Source organism: Capsella rubella, unplaced genomic scaffold (genome assembly GCF_000375325.1).
Source record: "Capsella rubella cultivar Monte Gargano unplaced genomic scaffold, Caprub1_0 scaffold_1, whole genome shotgun sequence".
In the NCBI taxonomy this organism is placed as follows: domain Eukaryota; kingdom Viridiplantae; phylum Streptophyta; class Magnoliopsida; order Brassicales; family Brassicaceae; genus Capsella; species Capsella rubella.
The window spans coordinates 12,020,687-12,033,067 of NW_006238923.1; the positions used below are offsets into that span (position 1 = coordinate 12,020,687).

At 35.2% G+C, this 12,381-nt stretch overlaps 3 protein-coding genes across 3 annotated transcripts; 1 reads left to right on the forward strand and 2 right to left on the reverse strand.

Moving 5' to 3' along the window:
• Positions 1 to 275: 275 nt before the first annotated feature.
• Positions 276 to 4,422, forward strand: LOC17898825 (somatic embryogenesis receptor kinase 2). Its single transcript, XM_006306142.2, has 11 exons — positions 276 to 771; positions 1,223 to 1,355; positions 1,437 to 1,508; positions 1,749 to 1,892; positions 2,042 to 2,113; positions 2,209 to 2,280; positions 2,523 to 2,635; positions 2,788 to 2,919; positions 3,011 to 3,352; positions 3,528 to 3,922; positions 4,006 to 4,422. The coding sequence occupies exons 1-11, from the start codon at positions 684 to 686 to the stop codon at positions 4,318 to 4,320; spliced, it is 1,878 nt and encodes a 625-aa protein (XP_006306204.1). The 5' UTR covers positions 276 to 683; the 3' UTR covers positions 4,321 to 4,422.
• On the reverse strand, positions 4,414 to 7,682 carry LOC17897366 (IST1 homolog). The gene is made up of 6 exons (XM_006303881.2): positions 7,520 to 7,682; positions 7,236 to 7,368; positions 7,034 to 7,137; positions 6,544 to 6,715; positions 6,125 to 6,265; positions 4,414 to 5,841 (listed from the first exon to the last, which is right to left on the reverse strand). Exons 1-6 carry the CDS (start codon positions 7,567 to 7,569, stop codon positions 4,705 to 4,707), a joined length of 1,737 nt encoding a protein of 578 aa, XP_006303943.1. The 5' UTR covers positions 7,570 to 7,682; the 3' UTR covers positions 4,414 to 4,704.
• A 685-nt stretch (positions 7,683 to 8,367) lies between these two features.
• Positions 8,368 to 8,775, reverse strand: LOC111832350. The gene has a single exon (XM_023788654.1). It carries the CDS (start codon positions 8,773 to 8,775, stop codon positions 8,368 to 8,370), a length of 408 nt encoding a protein of 135 aa, XP_023644422.1.
• Positions 8,776 to 12,381: the final 3,606 nt, after the last annotated feature.

A 12,381-nucleotide genomic window follows, 5' to 3' on the forward strand; every position in this document is an offset into this window, starting at 1 on the left:
TTTGATTTAAATTTCTTCTTTTTTAACCTTTTTTGTAAGCAAAAAAATTGGTGTTTGTAACGTTTTTTTTCCTAGAATTGTGATAACAATTTACAAGTTGACAAAACCAAAAAAAAAGTGATTGTACTTAGATTTTAAAGAGAGGTGTTTTGTTTGTTTCTATCTTCATCTCTAACAACTGGTTACTAAATTGAGAGAGCCCATTACTTTTGTGTTGTAGTAGTAGTAGTAGTAGAGACTAGAGTAGGCTTTTAGAGAGAGAGAGAGAGAGACGGCTCTGTTAAAAGACAACCACAGAACTCAAAGCACAAAACTCATTCATTAAGAATGAGAAGAAAGTCCAAACCTTTTTGCTCTCAAAAGCAACGGAAAGATTTGAAAAAGTTTGTTTTTTTCCCTTAATTCTTTCTTTTTTCTACAAAACCCATACAAAAATCTCACACCTTTTTCACTTCTCTTGTAGCTGTTACCACTTGTGTTTTCTTTTCCCTTTGGCATTTTTCTCGGTTGTCATTAATGAGAGAGTAAAATCATTCAAGTGTAACTTCTCTCTCTTTCTTTCTTTCTCTGTCTGAAAGCTCTGGGATTTGGAGAGATCATGGTTTATGTTTGATTTTGGGGAAAGTTAGGGTTTTTATGGGTCTTACTTGGATCTAAGAGGAGAAATTTTGGTTTTTTGGATAATGGGGAGAGTAAAGTTTGAAGCTTTTGGTTTTGTTTACTTCATCTCACTGCTTAATCCATTATGGCTTGCTTCTTCTAACATGGAAGGTTTGTTACTGTTCTCTTATCTTTATTTATTATTTTATGTTTGTAAGTACTTTTTGCTTGTTTAAGTGGTACATGAGAATAGATATATTCATCTGCCACTGTCGTTGTTCTTCAAAAAAGGACCTTTTTCAGAATCTGATTCTGTTTGAAAGTTCAATTCTTTGAAGAGTTTTGGTTTAGGCTTCTGCACAATTCACAATGCCTTTTACTACTCTGAAGTTTGTTTTTTTTTTGGTATTTCCTGGTTTGGAATGTTGCAATTGTTGCTTCTCTGATAAAGACTGATAAAATACCGATATAGTTTTGAGAACTATGTTTATGTCACAAGTGTTAAGGTTTGCTAAATGCATATGCAAATTCAAAGTAGTGTTTGATTGTATAAGGTTGGTTTGGTTCCTAAGATTTTCCACTTTGTGAAAGGCTTAGGCTTTTGGTTTTGTTTGTTAACCAGGTGATGCACTGCACAGTTTGAGAGCTAATCTAGTTGATCCAAATAATGTCTTGCAAAGCTGGGATCCTACACTTGTTAACCCGTGTACTTGGTTTCATGTAACGTGCAACAACGATAACAGTGTTATAAGAGTGTGAGTATCACTCTGTGTGCATCCAACACCACCGGTATTTTTTTACCTTTATTTTATCTTGTTTTGTTGTTGCTTGTTTAGCGATCTTGGGAATGCAGACCTGTCTGGTCAATTGGTTCCTCAGCTTGGCCAGCTCAAGAACTTGCAGTACTTGTAAGTTTTTTCTTTCATATCAAAAATTGAATCTAAGTCGAGACTCATAGATACCGAAAAAATAATGGAATTGGCTCTGTGTAACTACTTTTTGCTTAGATGATTGTAATCTCACACATGGTAGCAAGAATGCCGTTTACACGCAATTTGGTTTTGTCATTTTTAGTTAGGACTTATGTAATACTCATTTATCATTAGATTGTTAAGTTTCTTCTGAGGATGTGATGCTCTTAATTGCAGGGAGCTTTATAGTAATAACATAACCGGGCCTGTTCCAAGTGATCTTGGGAATCTGACAAACTTAGTGAGTTTGGATCTTTACTTGAACAGCTTCACTGGTCCCATTCCAGATTCTCTAGGAAAGCTCTTCAAGCTGCGTTTTCTGTAAGTACATCTTCTTAGTCTTCTCTTCCTCATCATGCACTGGCCAAAATGTCTTGCTATATTAGAAATTTATTTAGGTAAAACAGCTTCACATTGAACTCTGTATGGGGAAGGTGGTAATGTGGTATGAGTATTTGTTGCAAGGATAGCCGGCTCAACAATAACAGTCTCACCGGACCAATTCCCTTGTCATTGACTAATATCACGACCCTTCAAGTTTTGTGAGTATCACTAATTCAACTTCACTTACTGCTGTTTGGAACTTCTACTCTTAATGGATTCCCTGAGTTTTCCTTTATTATCTTGCAAAATGCAGGGATCTGTCGAACAACCAATTATCCGGATCTGTTCCTGATAACGGTTCTTTCTCGCTCTTCACTCCCATCAGGTTTGATTGAATCCATACTATTATACATTAATCACTCGCATTATGGTAACTAAAGCCTTAGATTTCTCTTATACATTGTGTTCTGCATACTAGAATAAAGAGATCTAATAAGTTAGGATTAAGTACAAGAGGCTATAATATTTAAAGTCTGAACTCAAGTTTCCTTTGATAATCTGTTACCTGTATTGGTGGATATGAAAATAATTAGCAGTTGACCTCACAAATTGTGTTCTTCTGCACAGTTTTGCTAACAACTTGGATCTATGCGGACCAGTTACTAGCCGTCCATGCCCTGGATCTCCCCCTTTTTCTCCTCCACCACCTTTTATACCACCTCCCACAATTCCTACACCAGGTAATGAAATGAAGCAGACTGTAAAGTTTATATCTTTGACATTCAATCATTCTTGGAAACATAGTGCATTTTGGTAGATTTTTGGTAGATGATCAAGTTCTCTGGTAGATTTTTTGGTTGGTGACTACTTTCTTATTAAAATTTTGTTAAAGGTGGATATAGTGCTACTGGAGCTATTGCAGGAGGAGTTGCTGCTGGTGCTGCTTTGCTATTTGCTGCCCCTGCTTTAGCTTTTGCTTGGTGGCGTAGAAGAAAACCTCAAGAATTCTTCTTCGATGTTCCAGGTTAGTCAATGAGTTTGCAATATTCAAGCTTTGTTTCCTTTTAGAATTGGTTTCGTATATAAGACTTGATTTTTTTGGTTCTATGATGCAGCTGAAGAGGACCCCGAGGTTCACTTGGGGCAGCTTAAGCGATTCTCTCTACGAGAACTTCAAGTAGCAACTGATAGCTTCAGCAACAAGAACATCTTGGGTCGAGGTGGGTTTGGAAAAGTCTACAAAGGCCGTCTTGCTGATGGAACACTTGTGGCAGTCAAACGTCTTAAAGAAGAACGCACCCCAGGTGGTGAGCTCCAGTTTCAGACAGAAGTGGAGATGATAAGCATGGCCGTTCACAGAAATCTCCTCAGACTACGCGGCTTCTGTATGACCCCTACCGAAAGATTGCTTGTTTACCCTTACATGGCTAATGGAAGTGTTGCTTCCTGTTTGAGAGGTAACCTTGGAATCTTGACTGATTGTGTCATAAAGTAGAAAATTTTTCGCAATAATGTATAATTTTTCCATGGAGGTGATTTGAGATAACTTTGATGTAGAAGTGTTGCTTTGATCTTATCCATTCTTTTGAACTTTTGAATGCAATTGAGTTAGCTTTCTTGAAATGATTGCAGAACGTCCACCGTCGCAGTTGCCACTAGCCTGGCCAATAAGACAGCAAATCGCACTAGGATCAGCGAGGGGTTTGTCTTATCTTCATGATCATTGCGACCCCAAAATTATTCACCGTGATGTGAAAGCTGCTAATATTCTGTTGGACGAGGATTTTGAGGCGGTGGTAGGAGATTTCGGGTTGGCTAGACTTATGGATTATAAAGATACACATGTCACAACGGCTGTGCGTGGGACTATTGGACACATTGCTCCTGAGTATCTCTCAACTGGAAAATCATCAGAGAAAACCGATGTTTTTGGCTACGGAATCATGCTTTTGGAACTGATTACAGGGCAGAGAGCTTTTGATCTTGCAAGACTGGCGAATGACGATGACGTTATGCTCCTAGATTGGGTATAACACAGGTCTTTCAGCACTTATTTGGGTATCTCTGTCTACTCTGAAAGCTAATTTCTCTGTTCATTTGATATTTTCAGGTGAAAGGGCTTTTAAAGGAGAAGAAACTTGAGATGCTTGTGGATCCTGATCTGCAGAGAAATTACACAGAAGCAGAAGTAGAACAGCTCATACAAGTGGCTCTTCTCTGCACACAGAGCTCACCTATGGAACGTCCTAAGATGTCTGATGTTGTCCGAATGCTTGAAGGTGACGGTTTGGCTGAGAAATGGGACGAGTGGCAAAAAGTAGAAGTTCTCAGGCAAGAAGTGGAGCTGTCTTCTCATCCCACATCTGACTGGATTCTTGATTCTACAGATAATCTTCATGCTGTTGAGTTGTCTGGTCCGAGATAAGAGACATTGTAATTTGTCTAACAAAAACGATAAAGAATAGAGAAAAATTAAGAAAATTACTTCTTTGTATTGATTGATTGAAGAAAAAATGTGTAGTCTCAATCTTGGTCCTTAATATATTCAATTTCAGGGGGAATACAAAACCTTTGTCCATATCAGCTGAGGTAGACAACAGCATTCCTGATTAATTTCTTGTGCAAACCAAGGCCTTTAATTTAACAAAATCACGCACACCAAATTCTATACATTACATATGGCTTCCACTAAATAAAGAGGAAGAAAAGGCTGTTCAAAAAACATTTGGAGTTCTTTGTTCCGCAAGAGAAGGAACAGCACAGGTAGACACACTGAAAAGCACCAAGCTTGCATTATAACATGTAAGAGTCAAGAATCATGGGCAGGTTTTGTATTGTCTGACAATGAATGTGAGCCAGATGAGCGATCAGGATTCTGTGATGTGAACAGATTAGGGTATGAGTAATAGGGGTCATCTTCCATGGAAGGCAGTCTCATTTGTTGGTGGTCCTGGTCAGGGTTGAGTCTGTCAAATGATAAAGACTCTGGCCTTTGGAGCTCTGTAAGATCACCATAGCTGCTGACGGATGAGTTCTGATGATCAAACTGCGGTTTTTCCATTGAAGGGAATCTCTGTGGTGTAAGATCGTCATAGCTGCTGGCTGATGAGTTCTGATGATCAAACTGCGGTTTTTCCATTGAACGGAGTCTCTGTGGCGTAAGATCGCCATAACTGCTAAATGATGAGTTCTGATGATCAAACTGCGGCTTTTCCATTGAAGGGAGTCTCTGTGGCTGGTGGTTGTTCTCCTCAAAGTTGAAAAGTGATGAAGTTTGTGCTCTCTGGAGCTCTGTAAGATCTCCGCTACTGCTGGCTGAAGAATTCTGATGATCAAAATGTGGGTTTTCTATTGAGGGAGTATGGAAAGGGTTCTCTGACGGACTTTCTGGATACCGATCAGATGTCTTCTTGGTAAGCTCAGAGATTCTGAGTTGTGCAAGACTTGCAGCTGAACGGGCAGCTGCTGCTGCACTTTCTGCTGAGTCAGCAGCAGCTTGAGCAGCCTTTAGGACATCCTGCAAGTCTCCATCAGATATTTTCCTTATAGCATCCCTTGAAATATCACTATCTTTTGTAGGCAAGGGCTCTACTACATCAACGGATGGTGAAGAAGGTGGAGAATAATTTTTCCTTTCCAAAGATTCCATCACAATGGGTGAAGATTGTTGGCCTTCCTTGGCAGTTCTGCTAGGTTTTGCAGGATGTTCATCACTTTTGGAAGCCGGTTTTTCGACTCCTGCATTCTCTGAATCAAAGGGCAATTTTGGTGCATCCGGTGCATTTACAGGGGTGGCACCAGGAGTTGGCCGCAGCAAGACATTTGGAACCTCGGGAAAGTCCAATATATCATACTCTGAGTCAGAATCAGATTTCTCTTTTGTCCCTTCATTTTGTTCCTCGGGTAATGGAAGCTTAGATCCCCCACCAAATTGTTTTGGTCCATCCTGAAAAGAAAGAAGACAAATTTAGGAAAAACAAAGAGACAACAACAGAAACATAAGGCCGTGAATATCTGGACACAGAGGTCTAAGAATGGAAAATGATCTTTGACACAGAAAACAATTAGAGTTTCGAGAAACAATTAGATACATTGAATTGCAGATTCAATGCCTAACACTAAATTCTGGGTTGATGCAAACACAAATATAAAGCATCTATCATATTCTGACCAAAACCATTATATGTAGAGAACAGATAGTAAGGAAGTGCGAAGAAAGAACTACTAACAAGGAGATCTTCATGCGACTTGAAAAGATCAGTTTCTGTAGAAGCAGGGTCCCAATCAAGTTCATGCTCTTCAGCAATTTCCTTGAGAAGTTTCAGTTTAGTTTCTGGGGAAGGTGCACGCACAGAGAGCAACTCCACCAACTGTAAAATTGATTTGGGAAGATATAAAAACATGAAAAATTACATTGACCTTGTTTCTACTAGATTGAACCAGGATGTAAGTGGTTCAGTCTGCAAGATAGATAAAGAATACTAGTTTAAACTAGGTCTAAAAATGGACATGTAATTCTAAGGATTTACAGATACTATGTTAAGGATTCCATAGACAATCTTTTTCAGCATCATACATCAATCTGTGTTGAGTTTCTACATGCTACACTCATATTAGTAATATACACCACTAATGAACACTAATTTACCTTACGATTGACACCGGAATCCGGCTTGAGCTCAGATGCAGCAGCAACAAATTCCTTTCCATACTTGGATACAAACAGTACCTGGACCTGCTGCAGCTCTATCAAGTCAGAGCACCTCGGTGCAGCAAAACATACACTTGATATTGCTTCTTTTAGATCTAGAGGACATTCCCTACAAATTTTCAAAAAGAAATATCCATAAGCTCAGCAACAAGGATTGAACAGAAAACTTAAACAAACAAAAGACATAATCTTTCCATGTATTCCAATCTAATTCCAAACTATCATCTAAAAAGAACTCACGAATGCACAAAGAGGACTATAAAGTGAATAACAGCAAACAACTGAACAACATTAATGGGCAGATCAAAGATCTAAAAAAAGATAAAACCTTTGAGCTTCAATAATAGGAATAAGAACAGCTTATAAGTGAATAACAGCAAACTGAACAACATCAAGGACAAATGAAAGATTTCAAAAAAGGTAAAACCTTTGTGCCTCAATAATCGGAAGACGAACAGCTATAAGTTCACAGAAGAGCTCAAGGATCTCTTGAGCAGCCATCATCTTCTCTTCCCTTATAATATGCTCAACCTAGCACAGATAACAAAACCAACCAAAACACTTAAAACAACGTTCCCATAAAACCCACTTAAACTAAACAACTCCATGAATGAATAAAAAAAACAAACCCGAATACGAGCAGTAGCTTCTTGACCAGTCTCAAGAAGCTTAGCAATCTCACGACGCATTTGCTTAATCTGAGCTTCTCTTCTATTCCTGATTAGCTTAATCCGAGGGATCGTCAACTTGAGCAAGGTTTTGCTGTGCAATTGAATCAGAGATACATCAAAAGAATCAGATAAACAACACTACAACTCAATCCAATTTCTTACAAAAAGTACACAGAGAAATCTTCCTCGATTGATAAATTTTGGGAAACAAAATCAGAAGAGATTGAAATAAGAGATAATACCATTTTGCAGCTTTGAAACCCTTATTGAAGAAGGAATCAAGCATCGACATGGATAAGAGTTTTACTGGTCACGATTGATTGATCACTAAAAGATCGATCGCAAAGCCTTTGGGAATACACAGAGAAGAAGAAAGATCTTTTTATTTGCTTCTCAATGAAGTATTTTTTTTTCTTTTCTTTGGTTAATATGTTTCGTTTTTTTTTTTTCTCCTTAAACGGTGCGTTTTGATTGATTTATACCAAACGAGTCGACCAGTTTCATCAAGTGAAGTTGGTTAAGCAACGAAACCACGTCGGTGGGAAACGGGCTTGGATTAATATGGGCCTGTTCACTATTGGACTCCGCCTTTTTATAAAAACACAGTCCATACTATTGCTTTTTTCATATATTAGTTTCTTTCTTATTGGTTACTACGGTTGTTAAGAACCTGAAACAAAACCGAATCCGAACCCAAAAAATCTGGCCCAAACCTAAACCCGCCCTAAAATATATATATATATATATATATATATATATATCCGAATGAGGTTTAAAGGTGCCAAAAACTCGAAAAGCCTGACGCGAGCCCGAACGCCCAGGGCTAGTCAATAGAAGCAAATCAACAGATAAAATTTGCACAAAAAAACAAACAAACATTTTTATTTATTTTTCTAAAAAAAAAAAAAAGCAATTACATAACATAGAAACAGATAGCAGCAATGCGAAAAAAAAAAAAAAAGACAGCAACAAGTCTTATAATCACATTATAGATGCAAAGTAAGACTTGTTGGCCAATACAAACATTACATAGCATAACATCTGGTTTGTTACGTTGGCCCGTTACGTGGGAGAATAGTATAAAACTATATCATACCGGAGGGAGCTCGAGCTCTGGATCAGCTGTTTCGGGTTGGCTCATGGGCATGGTCTTTGCAAAAGAGAGGTGCATAACGAAGATGAACCAAGAAAGGCAGAGAATAGCAATAACGAGAGCGAAGATGGGGAAAATAAGGAAGACGAGCATGTCTGCGGCAAAAGTGCCGATGAGATGACTGAGGTTTCCAACGCAGTAATAGATAAGACCTGGTTCTCTTCCGAGCTTTTCTTCGCAGAGTATGAGGACGACGTAGATCAGAAAGAGAACCAGGAAACCGCGTAACATATCAATACGATCTGCAAATGTCGAGATAATCTGGAGCAGACCAAGAAGCACTGCATATGCAGCGAAAATGTTCTTGTGGATTGTGGAGGAGTACAGAGCATAATCCTTCACCATTTTCTCAATAAGGGAACTCATTTACAAGTACTAAGTTAAAATGTTTAGTTTGTTTTGAGAGATTGTGTTGAGTGGTGCTATATATTTATAGCTAGGTATACAAAGTTTCAATATTAGCATCGCTTTTCTAAAAACGACGTTAGAATGAAGTGACCGTATTTTAATGAAGTGCATAAAGTTATCGTTTTCAAAACGACGCTAGAATGAAAAGTAAGGTGGTATATTCAGTGACGCTAGAGTTCATAAATCTATCTTTTTTCCATATAAGAAATAAATAAACAAAAATGTCGTACATGTTGCATATAGTGTATCGCTTTCCATATATATAGAGTACATGTTTAGTTTGTTTCCATATACTCATATATAGTATAGCTAGAGTTAGATATACAAAGTTTCAATATTAGCATCGCTTTATAAAAAAACGACGTTAGTAAGAAGTGATGGTATTTTAGTGTTTTTCTTCTCCATGCATATAGTATCGTTTTCAAAACGACGCTAGAATGAAGTGAGGAAGAGGAACCATCATTTTAATTCCCGGAGGAAAGACTTCGTAGAAAATAATCTTCTTTATTTTCTTTCGACTCAAAAATGAGAAAACTAAACATCACTTTTTTATAATGCTAGCTTAACATCATTTTTTTTAACATCGTTTTAAAAGCTTATGTGGTAGCATAAATTCTGAGCTGGTCGTCTTTTTTTTTTTAACACTGAATTCATTCATGGAAGAAGAAAAGTTTGTAACAAATACAGAATCAAAATAAGCTTGAAACATAAATTTGAGAGAAAATGATCAATGCCTTTGTTCCTCCTCAATGCGGTCATGAAGCCAAGAAGGACCACCTTATAAAGCTAAGTAAGAAGATAGCCGGCCTTCTCTTGTAACACTCGATGCAATATCCCTTGCTAAGCCATTTGCTTTTAGTGAAGAGAGCTTGAAAGATACCTTAACCATACGAAGAAGAAGCCGTGAGACTGCATCTAGAAGAGAACGATACCTCGGCCAAGCTTGCGGGTTCTCAATAGCTAACAAGGCCGCCGAACAATCCGACCATACTTCACAAGATAGTAAATGCAGATCACAGAGACTTGCTAAGCACCAGATAATACAACTGAGCTCAGCAACAATTCTATTCAGCAACTGAGTTGGTCATCTTTATTAGGGACATTTAATTTATAAGCAATGTAAACTGTAGCCCTTCATATATACATAAATTTAAATTTAATCCTCTTGTTAATACTATAGAAGTACACTATCAAAAATACCTCATGGTATACATTTACCATTATAAATCCCCTATATATTTTGAGTTAATCTTAGGTTCTTTGATGACAAAAAAAAAAAAAAAATCCCCTATATATTAATAGAGAAGCATGCTTAACAAAAAAAAACTGACCTTCTCAGAAAATATTTCATAAATCCCTTATTATTTTTAACTATTTACAAAAAAATTGCTCACTGCTTATATTAATTTTGGAAAGTTAACAAATAAAATTTGGAAATAACTTTACAATTACAATTTCATTACTAATATATTACCCATACTCTTCTAAACAATATTCACCCCAATAAATCATTCATGTCATGTAAAATATTTCAAATTTTAATTATATGGTACCATAATTACAAATTTTTGTGACAAATCCAATCAATAATTAGCATTATTTTTCTATGAATATCTATAAATCTAAATTGGTACGGATATCAATTTAAAAAACAGGGAAATCGATTACATCTATTTCCAAAGGCTGGATTTTGTTTTGTGAAATACTAATCCCACCTAAATTTTAATATTTGACATTTTGAAAAAAGATCTAGGATATTTGGTAGATTGAAAATATATTGAAATTAGGGATTTAATATGAAATTATAAATTCCATTAAAAATTAGAATTCTTAAATTAGGGTTGATTTTTTACGAATATATAAAGTTAGCTTTTCTCTCTTCTCATGATGCCACCTAACCATCCACCTAAACAACATTTTAAATTTATACTAAAATCAATTATATATATATAAATGTATTTAATCCACATTTATGTTACTTGTAATTAATAGAAATTTCATATAAATAAAAATTAAATTTTATAAAATAAATGAAATGTTAAAATAAGAAAAACAATATTATAATTTTTTATTATTGATAATAATATAATTCAACTTTTAAATGTGTTACTGGATTTTAGAATGGAAGCAATTTTTAAATTCATGGTAGAATAAAACAACATTTATGTAATTGTATATATAAGATTTTACACATGAAAAATCAAATTAAAAGTGAAATATTAGTTTATAACATGATCAGAAAGAAAAAACAAATTTGATATTTCATAAATTAAATCAAATGCTTTAAATCCAAATTTCAATATTGAAAGATAATAACTAAAAGAAAATAGTTATAATATGTTTTGGAAAATCAATATAGTCTAATATATGTTATATGTGAGCCAATAGAACGTGAAAATAAAGTAGATGTCGAAAGACAATGAGTGCATAGTAGATATTGACGAAAGAATTATAGTCAAACGTGTTTAAAATAAATTACTAAAACTTGAAAAGATAATAATGCACATGAATAAATTAAACTATTTTAAAATTCATTCATTCTTTCAACTTTGATAGTATGCAAATACCAACCTCAACTCATAACAAAAATTCAAGTTGTCAGTCTCAATTATATGAAATTAGCCAAGTTCAACATATCTCGAAACAACGACCATGAGTCAAATGACACGGTGGGAATGACAAGGTGTCAAGGGTGAGAAAAACAATTTTTGTTCACCTGCACACAACAGAACGACTTTTTTTAAAGGGCTTTTATTAATGAGAAAATAGTTATGATATGTCTTCAAAATCAATTCACACTCCAATATATCTATTATATGAGAGCCAATAGAGATGCAAAGCATTATATATATGTCAGTCTATAATGTTGTTTTTATACAAGATAAACTTATTAAATGCATACATACAATGAGCTATTTAATTTGATAATTTATAACAGTTTGTGAGGGTTAAATGAATTGAAGGCTTCTGAAATATAAGGTTATACCACCTACTAATGATGCTAATTTACAGTTAAAAATAACAATAAACATTTCAAATACTAAACTAATATAAACTTTAACAAAACTCATATGCAAAATAGAATAACAAAAAATGATAGCAAATAAAAAGCAACAAAACAAACGTTGCAAAAAAAAAGAACAAAAAAATAAAATAGATAAAAATAGATAAAAAAAATTATAATCTTTCCGCGCATAGCGCGGGTCAACAACTAGTAACATATATAAACAGGTTAAAGCCAAAATATGACGAGACGGGTTGTAAGACAGTACAAAATTGAGTCGATATTACTTAAAAATGAAAATATAATTATCTCATACTTCAATAAGGGTAGATTCTTCATTTTACTATTTTTTAACAATACTTATATAGGACATTTATAGTCAAACTGGCTTAATAAAGATTGTATTAGTTTCTAAAAAAAAAAACAAATTTTGGTACCATTCAATTTCTCTTAATAACTTGAAATAAAATCTAACAAAAGATGTAAATTATTAATAAATATTTTTTCTGCGGTATACCGCGGATCAACACCTAGTATAA

Bases quoted from the DNA above. Each gene is read 5' to 3' on its own strand.
- LOC17898825 (XM_006306142.2), top strand. From the start codon at position 684: ATGGGGAGAGTAAAGTTTGAAGCTTTTGGTTTTGTTTACTTCATCTCA. The intron at 1,509-1,748 runs GTAAGTTTTTTC...TCTTAATTGCAG, and splicing joins CTCAAGAACTTGCAGTACTT to GGAGCTTTATAGTAATAACA. The intron at 3,923-4,005 runs GTATAACACAGG...TGATATTTTCAG, and splicing joins ACGTTATGCTCCTAGATTGG to GTGAAAGGGCTTTTAAAGGA.
- LOC17897366 (XM_006303881.2), bottom strand. From the start codon at position 7,569: ATGTCGATGCTTGATTCCTTCTTCAATAAGGGTTTCAAAGCTGCAAAA. The intron at 7,369-7,519 runs GTATTATCTCTT...TCAATTGCACAG, and splicing joins GGTTTCAAAGCTGCAAAATG to CAAAACCTTGCTCAAGTTGA. The intron at 6,716-7,033 runs GTTTTACCTTTT...GAAAATTTGTAG, and splicing joins CCGATTATTGAGGCACAAAG to GGAATGTCCTCTAGATCTAA.
- LOC111832350 (XM_023788654.1), bottom strand. From the start codon at position 8,775: ATGGTGAAGGATTATGCTCTGTACTCCTCCACAATCCACAAGAACATT.